The 20,774-nt window shown below is 33.5% G+C and overlaps 1 protein-coding gene across 4 annotated transcripts in view; it reads right to left on the bottom strand.

Annotated features, from left to right (window-relative positions):
• Positions 1-20,774, bottom strand: part of SLIT2 (slit guidance ligand 2) — a 370,465-nt gene that overhangs the window by 107,017 nt on the left and 242,674 nt on the right. For all 4 annotated transcript variants that reach the window (XM_015138091.3, XM_015138093.3, XM_078002599.1 and 1 more), the window contains exons 9-11: positions 19,851-19,989; positions 1,499-1,570; positions 937-1,008 (exon numbers count right to left, since the gene is read on the bottom strand). In XM_015138091.3, the coding sequence (XP_014993577.2) occupies positions 937-1,008; positions 1,499-1,570; positions 19,851-19,989 (283 nt within the window). The remainder of the gene's footprint in view (positions 1-936; positions 1,009-1,498; positions 1,571-19,850; positions 19,990-20,774) is intronic.

The following is a 20,774-nucleotide window of genomic DNA, read 5'->3' as shown; positions in this document are numbered from 1 at the left end:
CAACAGTTTTCCATTTTCCTTTTTAAAAATAAAATTGTAGTTTTTTTTTTTTTTTTTTTAACAGACTAACATAGCAATCTGAACACTCATGTGCCCAGATGAGCACTTCGATCTAGTTCTCCCCTTGGAAAGAGTGCCAGCAAGTTGTTCCACAAACTCCAGGGGTTTATCTGGGTCTCGCACATGTGTATCTCAGCATTCTCACTGGCTACCCCTGACCTCTGAAATCTGAAAGATTTCGGCAGGAATTGACATCAATAAGAACCTTTCTCTGAGTATCAGCTCTTAAAAAATAAAAATGTGCCGGCTTCCACTTTCGAATTTTAAAATCTGATCTAAAGGTTACTTGGTGGACTTTTGAAGATTTTTTTACAAGTGTGAAGTAATATTAATAACAGCTTCTATATATTTAAACTTCTTTAATTTACATAGTTATCTTTCTGAAGGTTCTCTTGACATTAAAAAGCTGTCATATTTTAAAATCTTTGTTCTTTGAGAGATTAAAAGCTTATTCTTTTAGGATAGCATTAAGGTGATGAAAAAGAGTCGAAGTTTCCTCTCAGTGGTCATCTTCAAGTGTTCTCAGCAAGACTTTGCCTAGCATTTCAAAGGAGACTGATATTGTCCCTAGATACTAGCTATATGCTTTCCAAAATAAATATTTTCTTTTTCTTTTAGAAATAAAAAAATGGTCAAAAAGGGGATCTGACTCTTGCTCTCCTAACAGCAAAATGATCAAACTGGTGAATTTTAGTGACAGGTAGCAGTCCTCCATAAAAATAATGGGATCCAGTAATGATTAATAATAATTAATATTATTAATAATTCATTATTCACAATAAAAACTTAAGAGTATTTTTAAACCCCAATTTAAAAAAGGTAGCCACTCTTTGCTATGGTTTTCTGTTTTCCTTCAGTGACCCAGTGAATACTTACAGTGAATTCAGAGAGCGTAGTCCTTGGAAAGCATCTGGTGCAAGTTCAGAGATCTGATTATTGCTCAGGTCGCTAAGATTAGAAATAGGGTTAGGTTACATTCAATCGAATGTCAGTGAGATTTAATGTGGAAATAGCTACGTATGGCTTTTAAATGTTGGTTTTGTACTCATCAATACATGTACAAAATGTGCAACACTTAACATCTGAAGGATCCGAAATTTAAAAAAGAAATCATGCTTTAAAAAATAACCATTGTCTATTTTCCCATATAAGATGCCATGTCTTATTTTTGACAATAGAACACCTGAATATATTTGCAAAATATATTGACCATAAACATTCACATTTGTGTGAATCAATATGCTAAATTACAGAGACCTTTAAAATTACATAGTTTAGATATTAAGATTAAAATATTATTACAGAGCTAGTAATCAGACAGTCACATCACTTAATATTTAAGCTGTCAAACACTGATATACTCATACTTAGGTTTCTTTGCATGGTCTCATGACCTAATTTTTAAAATTACATATATTGTCGAATATTGTTCACTCACATTCTTCTAAGCTTTTTATATGGTGAGAAAGCTCCAGGAGGGATGACTTTGATTGTATTCTGTTCCAAACGTCTGCAATGAAAAAAAATTCAACTTTTTAAATGGAGACGTGAACCTTCAGACATGTTTAATTCAAGCTCAGGACTGATGTCAAGAAGTAAAATTGATGTTCTTCATGACTGATATATTTTTTTCCTGAAAAATAAGCACTAAATTTAATTTTTCTGTCCCTAAATGTGAAGCAAATTGGGATTAAAAACAAGGCAATTATAAAAATAATTAAAATATTCAGATTTTTAAGTACTACATATCCATCAATATTTAAGTCTGGACTTTGTACAAAAGAAATAATACCTTTAAGAAACTAACTTAGGAGTACATTTTAACTACCTTAACATAAATTAGAGAAATAGGTAGAAATACTGAATAAATCTATTACATATTTTAGATACAATCATAACTTTTCCACAAAGAAAATTACTGTTGAATATTAAATTTTATAAAACTGTTATTTCCTCTACAGAAAGCGTATTATAGGTTAAAAAATAATTTTCTACTCACAAAATTAATTTTGAAGCTTCTTATGAGGCAAAATGTTAAATTATAAATCCATATATGCTACACATACTTTCAGTAAGACAGTCTAGGCTCTGTGGATTCATTTTGTGAATATTTCACATAAAAACCACTGCAGCGAAGTGCATTTGAGCACCACTGAAGTATTTTTATGGTATACTAAAATCACAGAGTTGAAAATAACTCTGATATCATCTACTCTATGGTCCTGCTAACAGAGAAAGACAAGATTTTACCCACCTAGTTATGAATCAACGCACAAATCAGTAGATTTCATGAAGTCTTTGGTACATATTTTAGTCTATCAAAAAAATGTTGCTTCTCAGCCTCCTTTCTCTCCAAAGAAACATCGTTATGATCATTTCCCATCCCCTTCGCCTCTGTTCTGCTCTGTGTCCCAGAGAGCTGACTCCAGTGAACCATATATCCCAGGCTCACTTGCCAACAGGCTGCTGTGAGATTTGCCAGTGACAGACACTGGGAGGGTGGTGAAGGGTTGGCGGAGAGGAGAAGCTGGGGTATGTCTTCCTTTCTCTGTCTCACGGGATGTCTACAGAAGTGGTCTCGTCTCCTTCCTAATTTTACTTTCTGCTGGTGCCACCTTCTAATTTTGTAAAATACCAGCTTCTTCTGTCTTTATAGCCCTGGGGTGGTAGCAGTTTTTTCCCTGTTATCTTCCTGCAATTGTTTAGTCCATTCTCTATATTAAATCCCTCTGTTTTTCAACAGAAAAATAGAGTTCATTTTCAACAGGAAAATAAAGCTCACCTAGCATGAGTTCCACTTTCCTGCCTGGATTTGAAAAAATATATGCATATATATATTATATAAATATATATACGTATATGTGTGTATATATTTAAATATGAATAAATATGAAAACATACCATATATGTGTCATATACATTAATTCATTTTTATTGAATGTTGGTAATACTTTAACACATACACACACACACACGCACACACAACATTTAATGAAAATAAAATCAAAACAAACAAATTATCCCTAGGACATTAAATCAAATTGCCAAAATTTTGGTCTTTTCTGATTTCAAAGCCCTTCTCACAGTGCTACGGTTTTTCTTCAACAGTATCAGGGTTCATTCTCTGACCACTTTATTTCACCATTCAACGGGTTTCCTCAGTTTTCATTGCTCTTGAACTCACTGTAACATTTGATATTACTAACAATCTTTTTTCGTTTTGATGAGACACTCTAGACTATCTCCTTGGTGCTTACTGTACTTGGAAAATGTAAAAAATATGGTTAAAAACTAAATCCATAATGCACCACTCAGATCAGTGAGTTTTACTTTAGCGTTTTTTTGCTTGCATATTTATTTTATATAATTGAGGTATTACTGCATACAGAATTTTGAGCATATTTTATGTAACTGAGGTATTACTGCAAATAGAATTGCGTGTATTGTCTTTACATCCAACATCATATCACACATGTATTGCTGTATCATTAAACATTTTGGAAGACATTACTCTTAATGCCTTCATAATATTCCATTGTCGAAATGTATCCTATTTCCTCAATTCTTTCTTATTATTGGACATGTATGTTAGTGATACTTTTATACTAGTATTGATATCAATAATGCTTAGTTATTTTAAGACAGCGAAAACATGGCCTCCTTTTAAATCCTTTCCTTATTTTCTTAGGTATAATGAGTTGCGCCTTTTCCTATATACCCAAGGACACCATCTTAACTCCTCTGTTCTTATTTCACTGTATTCTATTCGTTTTCACATATCCCTGCTCACTGGGTTCTTGGCTCCTAATGGGCAGATTTGCTCCAGAAGACAGTAAATAAACTGTATGATGGAAATATGAGTTTGTCATCTGTATTATTTATCTAGGTCATAAGAAAGGGAGTTTTTTTTTCAAAAGCTCTAAATAGAGTAAAGGACATGTAAATCATTTGCCTGTTACTTTATTGATTAGAATGTTTTGATTGACAGTTAAGAGAAATTCTTTTTGGCCTTTATTCATTCTTATAGTAGAATTTTAAGCTTAAAATGTAATCAATAAATATACAGAGAAAACGAGCTACAGATGGAATAATACTGATTGGTTAGAAGACTTCATATCCTGGCCAATTAAATATTATTTCAATGTGTTAAAGATTTGCTCACAATAACATAGTGCTATGATGAGAAAAAAAAATAATTCTTAGTGACTAGCAGATTTCTTTTAATAGTAATGCAAAGCTAGTTCATACACTACTTTTCATAGATATGATTTCAGGTTCTTGAAAATAATCTAAAGAAACCAATAATCATTAATTAGTTCATTCACCCTATAAATATTTAATGTCTACTCTGTCCAAAATATTATGCTATATGACTGGAATTCAATGATAATCAAAAAGCAGAGATGTTCATACATTTGTGAAAGTTTTATTGATAAATAATCTTATTTTCCAGTTAGATTTCCAATATAAGTCTTTTTTTAATGCTATATTCAGTGTAGAGACTTCTGAAATGTCAATAACCGGAGCTCACAAATGTGGCCAAACTAATTCTATAATTTGATATAACTGAAGATATTCCTTGGAAATTTTAAAATTCAATTATTATTTTAAAGTCTCAAACTAGAATACTCATGATCACTAATTTTTCTAATGACACTCAAATATATGTTATGATAATTTCTGTAATTAATCTACAACTAATTTCACTGATTGAAGGTTAAAAAACCCCAAATTATACAATAAATAAGGCCTTTGTTTTTTGAAAATGCATACTCAAAAAGTTATAAAAGAAAGAGGAGTCATGATAAAATGGCATTATATTTTTATATGCAAAAATAATACTTTGGACACATTTGAGTGATGCTGCGTGAATCATCCGTTATTGCAATGTACCAAGGACTTGATCTTCACATTGCAAACTATTGCATTTACATGTACAACAGAAAGTTGTACAATGACATGTACCATGGATTTGTTTATTTTATTCATTTATCTATTTTCAATCTTGTTTAAAAAAAGTATTTGATACACAGTTTACGTTGTTATTTACACTGACTCAGCAGCGAACTGGTTTTTATTGCACAGTCTCAGCAGTTCATTAAGGCAAAACATAATTGCATCCTTCATTCAGAGGGACAGATTCTCAAGCAGGAAAATATCCTACCATGGACAGATGTCAAACAATAAATTGTAATATATTACAAAATGCCTGTTGTCTCTTCTTTAGTGGACAAACAATAAACTAATTTGTACTTATTGCAAATATTTGGGTCTTTAGAATAAAGAGTTTGTCCTTTTCATTGTAAGAACTTTAGAATATATTTGATAAACTAAAACCAACACACATCTCAAATGATGTCCTTTGTCTTACAAAAAGAAGAAAACATACTTAGATCATAAAAAATAAAGAAGTGAAATACTAAAGTTTTCAGGTTGAGGTAAAAAGAAAGGGCAAATAAAATTTACATTTTCTAGCATTGCTGTCCTGTAATCTGTGCTTTAATAGCATAGAAGCTGCTGAATTTTATAGAGTGCAAATTTGAATCCATTGTTCCACAAAGAACCTAATTAAAAACATTCCAGGATTACAAAAATAGATAGTATAATGGCTAAGATATATTTTCATGCCATGGATAAAATCCACCATAATTAAGAGATTTTCAAATGCCAGTCCTTCAGAGAAAATTCAGTATCATGAGTTTCAAAGTAAAAATAGATTTAGAAAGTGATTAGGGGAGGAAAGTACTGTAAATCACATACGACAAGAAAGACTTTTCCATGTAAGAGGAGCCAACACCTTTTTCTCCACATAATTTATGGAAATGATTGCATAACATCTTATCACTGTATGTGTTTGTGTGTTTACATACATACATACATGGAACCAAAGCAATGGCTGTTACTACTCTTTCAAATGTAGAAGGAAATTTTAGTTACATGCTCAATATATGAGAAGATGAAGACAGTTTTCTAACTACACCATTAAAAATAACTCAAAAGTATGTTTATCCAATAAAAGACTTCTTCCCATTCTGTTTCCACTTCTACAATTTTTTCTCTTGTTCTCTAATTACTGCTACCTCATTATACATGTCTTCACGCCTTTAAAGTTCCTAAAGAATGAACTACAAACAATATATAACACTTTCTGGTGCCTATTTCAAAAACTATAGAAAACAAAAAATCATGAAATATCCCTCTGCTTTAATACACAAGAGTCTTAGAACATGTCAATTATGTGCAGCCATCTTTTAGTCCAATGAAGTCTGATTCTGCCCCTTGTGGACTGATGGGCTCTGCAACGCATCAGATACACTAATGGTTATCGGTGAGCAGATCTTACATCAGTAGGGTATACAACATGCAGTGTGTATGACGGGGCAATTAAAAAATAGTTCTAAAGACATTTATAAGACATTAAACAGTATTAGCACTTTAAATGACACTTTCAGCTCTCTAGCATTCAATCCTTAAGACATTATTTTCAATGTTTTAAAATTGTGTTATTTTGACAAACTATATAAAATAACGTCCACATGCCAAATCTTCAATAGCCCTCAAGAGATATGTCTACACTTTATAGACATACATAGAATTTTTCAAGGTGTGTCATTTAGCGATTAAAAATATGAGTTTTGCACTTATATAGACATGGACTAAATCCTGGATCTGCAGCTGATTAGCTGTCTGGACCTTATAAAAGCTATTTTCTTTCTCTGTGTCTCAGTTTCTCTTCCTGAAAAATGGGGAGAATAGAACTTACCATGTTTTCTAAAAATTACATGAGATGTAGAAAAAATATATGGTGTTTTCTTTCTTATACAAAAATAGTGAAATAATAAAAATATGTATATATATGCAATCAAAAATATAATATGCAGCACAATATATTAAAGAATTAAAAGTTTACAGCATATACTATAGTTTCCCCTTACCCACAGGTGATACATTCCAAGACCCCCTGAATGTCTGAAACTGCAGATTGTACTGAACACTATATACACTATTTATTTTTCTGTACACACATGCCTATGATCAAGTTTAATTAAAGAGATTAACAATAATCAATAATAAAATACAACAATTAATACAATATGCTATAATAAAAGTTATGTGAATGTGGTCGCTCTCTCTCAAAATACGTTAGTATTTTCAGACTGTGGTTGACCATGGGTAACCGAAACCATGGAGAGCAAAAGTGTGGAAGACAGGGGACTACTGTAACCTCACACTCCCCCCACACACTCACACCCCACCACACATATATTATATAACTATATAAATGTATATATAAATCTCACACATTATTTTATTTCTAGTGTGAAATAAATATATATGGTCCCGAATCATGCTCTTAAACAAATTAGCAGTACAATTTTGCAGATAACTCAGTAACTGTATATGAAACACATACACACATACATCATTCACATTGAAGCTGGAAAGATATAACTGGCTGCAATCTCTGTGATCAACAGGATTAAAATATAGCACTATCTGTAATTTGGGGACTGCCTTAGAAACACAAACAAGTTTTTATAATACCCAGTAAAATATGTCTTTGGATTGATTGTGTCTGTAACATACAGCCCAGATGCTGATTATACATGGCCATAAAACTGACAGTTCTAGGCCGGGCGCGGTGGCTCAAGCCTGTAATCCCAGCACTTTGGGAGGCCGAGACGGGCGGATCACGAGGTCAGGAGATCGAGACCATCCTGGCTTCTGAATCTTAAATTGTCCGCTGTAGCCAATACATTCTCCTCATAGGTAAGATTGGCCCATCATTTGAAAAGGAGGAAGATGACATTCCTTTTCTTTGATGTTAAGGATTATCACGCCTATTACATATAATTGTAAAGTAAGTACTTTCTATTTTTGGAATGTTACTTCCAGCTTTAGCAGTAAATCATATCATTAAAATCTTTCATATATTTCCACATAAAATGATCCAACATATTTTAGCCTATAGTATTATTTGTTTTGTAATTGCAGTCTCCAGAACTTTGCAAATTTAATAAACATCTTCAGCAGCTTAGTGAATATTGGCCTCTAGAGTGACATACTTTGCATACAGCTAGAAGTTTTGCCTTAGGATTGTGTCCATACTAATTGATTGTCATTTTCTGTCTTGGGATTCCTTGTTCCTCAAAAGTATTCATTTTTAAATTTTATTTTACATTTTTGTGATGTCATTCTAAAATAGATTCCCCCAAGTGTAAATTCAATTGGTGTTTTTATAGGAGAGAAATGCCTCATTTTCCATTTGGTCTTTCAGCATTTAAAGCAAGACAAAAATATCTGTGTGTACACCTTCTGAATGAGTGCTAAAATTTTCATGCATGTATTCACAAGGACACATATTCAAATACAAAGATACACTCAATAGATGCAACCAAATGGTGTAGACTCAGAGGAGAAAAATGGGCTTAGGCACATGGCCCAGAGATTTCAGGGGGAGAGAATATGTCACTATCATTATGTTTTCATATATATATTTCTAAATCAACCCAAGAAAGAAAAACACTTAGAGGTTCTGTTGTTTTATTTCTCATTAATAACAAAAAATTTTTAGACACTATGAGTTAGACACTGAGCTAACTCTCCTGCTTGCTAATCATTTTAGTTTTAAAAAATTACAAAAATCATCTTTCTGTACCACTTGTTTAACAGTATTATTCAACAAGCAGAGAGTAGCTCTCATTATTCTCCACCCCTGCACTGAATTATTCTCCACATTATATATCATCTTTTTCCTAAAGTTTAAATAATGCTGATCACTAGTAAAATACGAACTATGTAGTTTTTCACCTGTCATTCCAGCTGATTAACCGTCAGTCTATAACATAATTGCTAAAATGCCAATGACATTTCTACTAATTATGAGAATAAATAACATTGTGACTATGCCCCAGATGTCTTCATTCTTATGTCAGAGGCTACATGGGTCTTATTTTACATTTGAGGGGGCCTCCATTTTTTTCCCATAGAAGTTTTAGGGGAATCAACTGCATGAGCACTAGAGCCACCTCTTGGAATCACTATCTGCTGCTAGGCCTGCCTTCATTATCCTTTATAGAGTCTGCTGTAACCTCATTCTCAGTGGGCTCCTTTCTTTCAAACCACCCTCCATTCCATGTTAGAGTGATTTTCCTATCAAAGAAATCTAATCATGCTACTACCTTGCTATACAATTTCCCTCATATTCTATTGTCATCAGGACAGTCTCTTCTTCAAGATTTGGCTTCCACTTTACATTCTAACAACTGCAATTTTTAATTTTTCCAAAAACACACTACTCTATCATTTTTCTGGGACTTTGCACATGCAGCTTCTTAGGTCTAAAAGAGCCCTCAAGTTCTCTGCCTGCAAAACACATCCTAATTCCTGAAGATTATTTGATTCTCCAAGGCAGAACAAGGTAGCCCTCCCTCTTTGTTTTTTGTGCACATATATTTTACTACTTATCTCATGTTTAAAATTCTGTTCGTGTAAAGCTTCAATTCTCTGCACTGTAGACATTTTGAAGGTTGAGACTGTCCCCTTTCATCCATAATGCCTGATGCAGAGCAAGCACTCAGAAATGCTTGTTGAGTATGTAGTAGTATATTTTTAAAATGCTGCCTTTCTGCATGTGCTTCTTGTGTTGCAACAGTACTCATCAGATTCCTTGGACTTTTTAAGAGAAACCAGTTGGAGTTGCTGTCTGTCCTTACCATTTTAATCTCTGCACTTATTTTAATATTTCTTTTTCTCCAATTTATTTATAATGTTATATTCATTTTTACTTCTCAACTAATATTACAAAAGTTTGATTCCATCCTCTACATTTTTCTTTTGACAAAGGTATTATATAGTTTTCTGCTTAAGTTATCACACAATTTAACAAAACACATGTACAACATTTGTGTGTGTTTGGGTATATGTACGTATAACATGTGTGTTACCTAAATAACTTTTTGGGAAATTAGGTACAAGAAAGAAATAAGTTGCAAAAAATGAATACAAATGAAGAATTTTCTTATCATGAACACAAAGTCTTCACGAAAATGGTTTCTCTGCACATAGTGAACATATGAAGCCTTCTGAAGATAATTTTTCTACTATTCTTTCAATAGTAGAATTCTTTCTCATCAATTATTCTTTCAATGACAATTAGAGACTGCTCAAAATATGCATATACAATTAGGAATTTTACCAAAATAAAGATGAAAACACTCAAATGATTAATAGTGAACTCAATAATGGCCTGTGGAACTACTTGCATGGTTTCATCGATAAATGTATTTTACATAATTCATTTTACACCATTTTGCTCTGGAGCTATCAAAGTTGCTATAGGAGAACACTGAGTGTGGCTACTGGTAACTAAGAATTAACATGAGAATCTACTGGCTGTGGTGGGTCACACGTGTACTCCTAGCACTTTGAGAGGTTGAGGCAGATGAATGGCTTAAGCTCAGGAGTTCAAGACTAACCTGGGCAACAAGGTGAAACCCCGTCTCTATCGAAAAGACAAAAAATTAGCTGGGTGTGGTGGCATGCACCTGTAGTCCCAGCTACATGGGAGGCTGAGGTGGGAGGATTGTTTGAGCCCTGGAGGTGGAGGGTGCAGTGAGCCGAGATCACGCCACTGCACTCCAGCCTAGGTGACAGAGTGAGACCTCAACCCCCTCCCCCTAAAAAAAATTAACATGAGAAGCTTCTTCTGTGGAAACGCATTGAGAACACTGTTTTGTATGCTGAATAATGAGGTGCTCCGTGTCTGTAGGAAGGTAAAGTATTTTCTCTTTTTCTGGGCTCATCTGATGAAATCATAATATGAAAACTTGAGAAAATATAATCCAAAAACACAAGGGAATAAAAATAATAATGAATGATGTTTACATAAAAAATTCTTTTGCATACAATGACATTATGACTACTAAACTCACACAAAAAATAATCCAGAGAAGAATCACTGCATTTTGTTTTTCTAACCATATATATATTAGCACAGAATCAGAGATAAAATAATATTGACTTGTTTAATCCTAGGATTGTTTATTTAATGACATTTCTAGGCAAGTTATATTTGATAGAGGAAAAACTAGTACTTTCATAGTATATAGGAGATACAGTTGTAGTTTCTGCTATTGTGAGGATCTCAGAAGAAAATTTGAGAATGCAATTCTAATTGCCTACATCGGAGTGATAGCTTCCTATCTCAAACCAGGTTTTCATTTTAAAAATGAACAAAACTATTTACTACACTAAAAAAAAATTAAAAGAATTTTGCTAACCTTTAGGAGGTGTGTAGTTTCCTACATAGTGTTTCCATGGGAATTAAGTGAAATAAACAATTTAACATTTTTGAAAAATTTTTTATCATAAAGAAGGTTTTTATTATGCATGATATAAGATGCTTTTAAAAAGTACTATGTCATCTATATTTCTAACAGACATAAAATATTGAGAATGTTTTCATATTAGCTTGCCTGAAAAGCACAAAGTTATAAAAACATAAAATGTGAAGCGAAAGTAATACTGTAGGTTAGCTAATTTGTATGTGGATTTGAAGTAGCAATAATATCAGGAATGCGTAAAACTGCAAAATGCTAACAAGTGCTCCATGTGTTAAGAAGTGCTCTAATAAAATTAAGAACTAAAGTAGAATTGCTCAAATTTTAACTTTTACAACATTTTCTGAATTACGCCTATTTCCATTACATTTTATTTTCCTTAAGGTGAATATGTTTATGTTTTAAAATATTTTCTCAATGAAACAATGAAACCTCTTTCAAAGTGAAAACAATTGCACTTTGAAATTGCCAACCTACTTGTTATTTAACAAGGCAAACTCAGAATATTGACTATTTCTTTCATACCATGTTACATTTAAAAAATGATATCATTTGCCTTACTTATTTTATCAATATTGTCTGAATAGTAGTCAAGTTCACCTGTGTGTGCTGTAAAAAAAATTAGTCAAATTGTGTACTGTACTTTTTAACATTCAGCATAATTAAAATAAACTAATTGCATAGCATGATAAATTTTCTACTGGTTGAAATATTACTAAATACATGCTAACCAATTAAAAATTCATACTTGATTTCATAAGTACTTGTAATTATTTTAAATCAGCCAGTACATAATAGGCTAAAGGCAAGTTGGTCAGATCTAACTTGCATATCTTTACATACAAAAAGTCAGATGACTTTGGGCCGGGTATGGTGTCGCCTGTAATCCCAGCACTTTGGGAGGCCAAGGTGGGCGGATCACAAGATCAGGAGATCGAGACCATCCTGGCTAACACAGTGAAACCCCGTCTCTACTAAAAATACAAAAAAATTAGCTGGGCGTGGTGGCGGGCCCCTGCAGTCCCAGCTATGCGGGAGGCTGAGGCAGGAGAATGGCGTGAACCCAGGAGGCAGAGCTTGCAGTGAGCCGAGATGGCACCGCTGCACTCCAGCCTAGGCAAAAGAGCCATACTCTGTCTCAAGAAAAAAGAAACAAACAAAAAAAAAGTAAGAAGACTTTGAAATATGTGGATTCAAAATTGAGTATTATTTAATAAATTAAGGATTCAAAATTTTGAGTGGGACAAATGCAGAAATAGCATGTAAAAAGGTTACGCATATATGGGAGGTAGTTATCTAAAGAGAAACGAACAGAAAAAGACACTTCTAAAATTACATTTGCAATATATGCCTACAACAAAGAACTAATATCCAGAATCTACAAGGGACTCTAACAACTCAACAAGGAAAAATAAACAATCCCATTAAAATGTGGACAAAGGACAAGAACAAGTATTTCTCAAAAAAAGACCTGTAAGCAGCCAACAAACATAAAAAAATGCTCAATATCACTAATTATTAGAGAAATAAGAGCAATTGTTAATAACAGCTATTCTGACATGTGTAAGACGACGGTGTGGATGCAGAGAAAAGGGAATGCTTATACACCGTTGGTAGGAATGTAAATTAGTTCAACATTCAACCTCTATGGAAAACAGTACAGAGATTTCTCAAAGAACTAAAAATAAAACTATTATTTGACTTATCAATCCCACTACTGAGTATCTACCCAAAGGAAAAGAAATCATTATATAAGACACCTTCACTCATATGTTTATTGTAGCACTATTCACAATAGCAAAGTCATGGAACTAACCTAAGTGTCCATCAATGGTTGATTGAATAAAGAAAATGTGGAACATATGTGACATGGAAGAAGATACAGCCACAAAAATGAATGAAACCATGTCCTCTCCAGCAACATGGATGGAGCTGGAGCCCCTGAAAAAGGCAGCGAAGAGTAAAGGCAGGAGGATGTAGAAGCAAACACGACAAACCAAATTGTTATAACTTATGCTCTTACTAAATATTCTCCATGATTTATGGAATTTCTGTACAATGGTTTGAAAAGGCAATATGCCACAAGAAATCTATAACTAGATTGAAGAGAACTAAATATCAACTTCATAGCAATCTATCACATCGCATTCAAAACTGTACACCTCAAAAGGTGATCTAAGTAAGTAATTCTTAAGATTTGATGTGGTCAGAATCAATTTGCTATTAATGATTGTGTTGCCATAGACTAGATCATGTACAGACTCACAGGAGGCATTGCATCTATTGAAGAATAAGGTTTTCAACTAGCAGAGTTCAAAGCAGCAAAGTGCTGGAATGACCCGTAGGCAGCAAACGGCTTTCCCTTTAACAACTAAGTTTACCTTGTGTTATACATTCTACTTTTTTCCCTTCTATATTTTTTTCATTAGTCCACATTGTTTTGTCACATTTTATGTTATTTTATTATTATTTTTTTTGAGACAGAGTCTTGCTCTGTCGCCCAGGCTGGAGTGCAGTGGCGCGATCTTGGCTCACTGCAAGCTTTGCCTCCTGGGTTCAGGCGATTCTCCTGCCTCTGCTTCGCAAGTAGCTGGGACTACAGGCACGCACTACCACGCCTGGCTAATTTTTTTATTTTTAGTAGAGATGGGGTTTCACCACGTTGGCCAGGATGGTGTTGATCTCCTGACTTCGTGATCTGCCCGCCTTAGCCTCTCAAAGTGCTGAGATTACAGGCGTGATCCACCGCGCCCAGTCTTTTTTTTCTTTTTACTTTTTACTATGAAGAGTGGGGGCCTGGAAGCTCTCCAGATTGTGTGTCCAAGATCTTCTTCCCGGGCTCCCAACACTGTCTTCCCCACCCACGGTATGCTAAGTATTGGGGCAGAAATGGTGAGGGAAAGACATGGTCTGCTCTTACCCAGTTTGCAGTGTAATAGTAGAGTTTTACATTATTCAAATAACAAGTTAAACCGTAATAAGTGCTGTGCGGAGAAGATTCAGGGAAATAAGAGAACATTTAACAGAGAATAGGAAAGATGACATTGTAATAGTTACAGATATAAAGTAATATAAAACAGCTCTCAGTTTTGCAAACAATCCTGTATCTTAATGCCTTGTCTTTCTCTCTGTTCATTCTACGTTCTCTTCATAGGTAAGTTTCTTAAAATTTCTCTTGTCCTTTTTATCGGAGTATCAGTCATTCTCTCTTCATGATTTTGAAAATTTCTCCTTTTATGATATTCCAACAAGACCCAGCTATGCCTACCTCTTTTATAGCTTGATCGAGGAGGGACCATGGGCTTGAGAGTTGAGCAGATGTATGATTGAAGCCATTTTAGCCACTTCACAATTGATGGTGTTTTACAAAATTTCTAAGTGTTTTGAGCCTCTGTTTTTTTTTTTTTTTTTGTTAAACAACAAAGTTCTCAGTCTCTGAAAGATTTGAGTTAAATGTCTACAGGCTTCATTAGAGAGGGAATATGACTGTAGAGAAAGATGTCTAACACATCTGTAAGATGATTAAATTAATATAGCTCCATAATAGGGTACCTATTAAATGCTGAGTTGGTCAGCTGAGAATAGAAAAAAAAATCTCAGAAATATTTAAAGCATGGAAATCCAAGTAAGTACGCAGAACAGGGAAATTTAATGAATTTTTAGTATTCTAGACCCATTTTAGCCCATGCTATTAAAAATTCTATTCATTTACTTTTTCTTTTGCTGATTTTATGCTTAAAAAGTACCAGTTTGTCTACAGGGAAGTAATAGGCTGTTCCTCTGGTTGTATTTATTAAACTTGGTTAACACAGCTTCATCTTTTCAGAGACAAATCTGTTCCAAATGTTTAATTTTTAAATTATTCATTTACCCAATAAATACTTGTCAAGTGCCCACTGTGTGCCAAGGTACTAGATTTTTCACTGGGTATTCAGTATTGATAAGAACAGAACTGGTTCCTGCCTTCATAGAACGTTTACTTTAGTAGAAGAGATAGATATTTTAAAATAAACACACAATAGTATATAATTACAAAACATGATAATTAGGGACAGTCAAAAGCAGATTCTAACCTATAAGCAAGAAGGGATCGCCTGCATTGTGGTAAAATGATGAGTATAATGAGGCCTGTTGGAGAAAACCACCAGCCTTTATCTGACCTATGTTTCTGCATTAGTTTTCCCATTTTATTTAATTTCATAAATATCCCCATCACAGGTCAATGAGAAGATCAAATGTGCATAAGCCAACATTGCGATCCAACTGCAATCTGACATTGCAGGTATTCAATAAATGTCAGTCTCTTTCTACATTCCTTCTCCAAATTATTCCAATTCTGATTTTAAAGGAATATTTTCCTTCTATTGCTTAACAAATGATTGTGTTAGCAAATAGCAGAAGTATGAATTTGTAGTTGGAAACAGAAAGCAGAAAAAATGAGTCATTATTTTCTACTTAGATTTATAGGCAGTTGTTCACTCATATATGGCACATACATACTTTTTTTTTGTTAGAATTATATTATGAGACAGTTGTAAGAATAACGACATATCACACAGTAGGTAATCAAGTCAAAATTATTGAATGAAATATCTCATAACTTGCAATAAAGAAACTCCACTGACATTTTATGGTAAAATTCAGATATTAAAACATATTTGAATAAAATGGGGAGAGTTTATAATTTTCAGTTCATCACAGAATAAAAACCTGCCATCTGTAAAGATATTTCCACATTTAATAATCTTAGTGATGTTCTTTGTTCTTATAAAAAATGGAAGAGTAATAAAAGAAATAAATTACTAAGCTAGTAAGTTATGCCACTATAATGAATGAAAATGGAATTATCTTGTTGAGTTGAGGATCAATATTATTTATTACCGGATGCTCTACTGATAAAGCTGATAATGTAATAATCATGGAAGTAAAATTCACCGGCAGTTTCACATGTTTTCATCTCTCCTCATAAATTTAATTTATTGTAGCTTTACCTGATATACCACCTTCTCAATATAGGCAAAGTCCATGGGACATATTTTTTACTACAACTTTAATGCAACTAAATCCCACCATTATACAAAATCTATAGAGCATACAAAGTAGAAGAAAATCACTATGATAAGAAATAAAATAGACTACCTGAGAAAACCATTTTAAGTGTTTCATATTGCTATATGAATATGTTATGTCTCCATCTTACTCTTCTCCTTTTAGCAACCTATAACAGCTTTCTGTTCCTCTTCCCTATGATCTGGATTTGACCAATTCGCTCCTGTGTCCAGGTTGATCTTGCTCCCACATATATCTTATACAACTCTCACACTCTCGTTTCTCTCTAAACTCATTCTTTCTTTCTGACTTTCTAATGATGACAGGTTTCTGCATCTTAGAATTAATTCAAGTTTGTCCATTACAGAGCAACAATTGTCTTTTTCAAAAAATCCTTTCTCAGCCAAACTCTTCAAACTGCAGCTTATATACTCTCTCGAATATTAATCAATACTTCTTTTCTTAACACTCTGAAAGGTGGCTTATTGACCTACCATTCTTTCAAAATGGAACCTTCTAAGAGCAATATGCAGGTCAAATTCCAAGACCTTCTCTCAGACCCCAGCTTGGTTAACCGGCAGCAGTATTTGCCTCTGGAGATCATTTTTCCTAGAAGTCTTTTCCCCCCTTACCTATTAGAGCCCTCTGCAGTTTTTATTTAGGTTCTTGAGCTTCTCCTCTCTTACTCTCCTTTTCATTAGCCAGTTGATGGTTTCAAATATTGACTGTTTTCTATTATGTTAATTACTCCAAAATTTTTGCCTTAAGTCCTTGTCTTGCTTGCTCCAAAATTCTTATAGTCTGTATTATTTTAGTACTTCAAAATGTGTCACTGGTCCTTAAGTATTTCACAAATTGAGTTCACTGTCATCTTCCTTTCCAGTTTTGGTCCTGCTTCTCACTTTCTTATATACAACAATATAACCACAACCTCCCCATCACTCATACTTGAAACTCTAGCAGAGTCTGGTTTATTTTTCTTCATTACTCCTTTATCTCATCAAATGCCAAATCCCATGAATTCTGCTCCTACATTTGCTATCATAGCTGTTTCCACATCACCATTCCTACTATTACTGACCAGCTCCTACTCTTCTGACAACTCCACCTGACCAAAGAAATAGCCTCTGAAGAGGCCTCCTGCCTTGCATTCTCTCCTTTTGTCAAATCACTGGCACACAGCCATCAGACCAATTATTCTAGAAAATTCAGATTAAAACTCCTATGTTCAAATGCATTCCAAATAAAATCCAAGATCCTTATATCCACATGACCATTCATGAACTGACTCCAATGCATATTTACAATTTTTTTCCTGGTACTGTCTCACATATCAAATATCAGGCAAGCTGAATTCCTATTTGATCACATCTTGTACTTTCATTCCTACTGCCTAGCTTATCATATTATATTAATTCTGAAAGCCTTGTCCTCATCTCTGTAGTTTCATTCACTACCTATCTTTCAAGGTCTAGCTCAGTGTTATTTCTACACAAAGACTTCTATGCTTGAGTTATCATTTATGGAATGATTACTATATGCTAAGCACACATAGCTCTATGTGTGTTAATTATTTCACATCAAACTGACAACCACCCTTAGTTTTAAATGGGATATAGAGTCTCAGAGGATAAGTAACTTGTCCATGGTCTCACAAATAGTAAATGATGGTAAACCTGGGGTTCCAACTAAAACTTTCTGACTCTGGCTAACCATTGTACCTTGCCCTCAACTTCATGCCCTTTGTAAGACCTTGCACTTGATGTGTTCATCTCTTATTATGTTTTTCACTGTGTACCTCATTTAATAGTTTTCAATTTGAATGTCACATTTGCTAATCACTTGATGGGCGATCTCTGGAAAATTCATGGTGCCTTTAGGTAGTAAATGGTTACTTAATAAATGTCTGTGCCTTCATAGATGACTATATAGTTCCCTTATGAGAAAATTTAGTATGTCATTCTGCTCTTAACTTTATCACATCTAATATCTTCTGACCAAGTGTCAAGGTCTTCAGTAATCTGTAGTTTTAAAATTAGATGGAGATGTATTTTTTAGGGCATTATTTTTCATGATGCCTCAACATTATCCTGTTATTCTAATTAGGTTCAACTACAATCTTTCAAACAATGCTCACTGCCACCTCTGTTCTTTGCTGCCAATGTTTCTTTTTCAGGAATGTCTTCTATCTCTTCCCAAGTTATAACTTATTCTTCTTTCAAGGTTCAGCCCAAAAATACTTACAGATGTCTTCTAGAGGTAAAGTAATGTTCTATCAATTAAAATTTTGATGAGAATGATATTATTATGTGTATAGGTTATTCAGTGTCAAATCTCCCCAGAATCTAGAATTCCTGCAGAGGTTCATGTCTTATACTGCAAAGCTCTAAGAACACTATTAAACACATGGTAGATACTTTAAACTAATGGCAGTGGGTCCTGTGAACTAAGATTATTCTCATATAAGGTACATTAGAGAAGTTACTTTATTATCATAATAAATTGGTTAAAATGAGCACTTTAAAAACAACTTTTTCACATACTATGTGGGTCTATTCTAAGAAGCTGTTCCTATCATTTCAACCAAAAAAATCCAAGACAATTTATTCAGTTACAATTTAGAATTGGCCTATAAAATAATAATATAATGGGCTGGGTGGTTAAGAGGGATTGTCTTAGTGAATATTGAGATAATGATTTTCCCTAGTGCTTACTTTTTAAGATCGTAAAAGCATTCCAATTTACATCTTATGTGATCTTGTTTGATCCACATGACTTATATTTGGTGAGGACATAGAAATGCATTCACCAACTGCATATAAAATATGTGTGCAATACTTTGTCATAAGAATTTAACTTTTAATGGAGGTACACACTGCTTCAAATAGGCTAAAACATGCACTATATAAAAAATCTTTACATTTGACTTTGTAATATTATCCTTTCTACACTTTGCATTGAACTATCAATTCAAACAAAACAGTGAAACTGCCTTTTAAAACATGAGCTCTCAAGGAGGCAGAGCATCACCTACTGTTCCTGTGGTTTACTAACCACAGCTTGGTCCCTTTTTATACTCCTACTGCTCCAAACTGAGAAACAGACAACCACAGATATACAGGCCCAAAGGGTGGAACCAGGTATAAATAATCCTGTTTGTCTTGTTTTTCCTAAAAATGTATTCCTTTTAGTTCTATCAGTGGAAGAAAAAACATCATAGCCACTTTATCATGGTATGTTTTTAAACAATCAGAGTAAGAATCAATACACTTCTGAAGGGAACATTTGTCTAAGCCAATTGATCAGATGTGCCTTTGATAAACCCAGAATTTCCCAAAGAAAATCAAAGTTTGGTTCACTGGGAAGGTGGAGAGATAAGAAAGAATTTCAGGCACATACATTTCTGTGATGGTCTCTGGAAGATTTGTGGGGATCTCAGTGAGACCTTTCCCACGACAGTCTACGATATTGTTGCTACAGGTACAGGCGGCAGGGCAGTGCAAAACGCTACAAGAAGGAGCCATAAATGACTGGTGACCTAAAAAAGAAATAAACAGAAATTATATTTTTCCTCCTGAATATCATAATTGTGAAACATACAAACTTAACTCAAGTAACAAAGCATTTCACATAAATAAATCTCTTTAAATACATGATCATAAGATGGTCCTATATTTCTAAAATATATTTTAGGAGGCATGCATTTATATATTCAGATCAATAAAGCAAATGAGAGGAAGTAAATGAGATTCTAAAAACTGATCATAATACTGCTAATTTTTAAAACTATTGTGAGAAAAGCTAAATTCAGTTTCAAGTCAGAATTACATTCAAAACTATTCTAATTTCCAAAACCCCAGCAACTTCAGACTAATTTATATTCATTCCTAATAAGCTTAAATAGAGCTTGATCTTTATCAAATTCATGTGGCTTTATGTACTTTGTAGTTTCTTTTAAAAATAAAACAAAACAGTAATACTTCCATCAGAAGATAACTGTTGTTCAAATTAAATAATCATATGCCAATAAATGTGGAGAAAAATTAGATAATCCAGAATGTGATGTCTTGATAGGTTCAAAATTATCAATTTCTCTGAAATTATAATAATAATTTGTATAAAGTAATTTTATTGTTAATAAAAAATGATTCTCTTGGGGGCTTCGAGTAATTTAAAATTTTAGTATAAGTAGCTCCCTTTCTGTATGTACTTTTATCACTCAATATTTGGAACAATTTTTAAATGAGACATTAATGGTTGAAAGGTGAGCAACAGAGTATCAGCACAGTTGTACTAAATAAGCATCTGGAAATGCATGGTTTC

This window comes from Macaca mulatta, chromosome 5, assembly GCF_049350105.2.
Source record: "Macaca mulatta isolate MMU2019108-1 chromosome 5, T2T-MMU8v2.0, whole genome shotgun sequence".
Classification (NCBI taxonomy): domain Eukaryota; kingdom Metazoa; phylum Chordata; class Mammalia; order Primates; family Cercopithecidae; genus Macaca; species Macaca mulatta.
The sequence above is the reverse complement of the archived record's forward strand: the minus strand, read 5'-3'. Positions and strand labels throughout refer to the sequence as shown.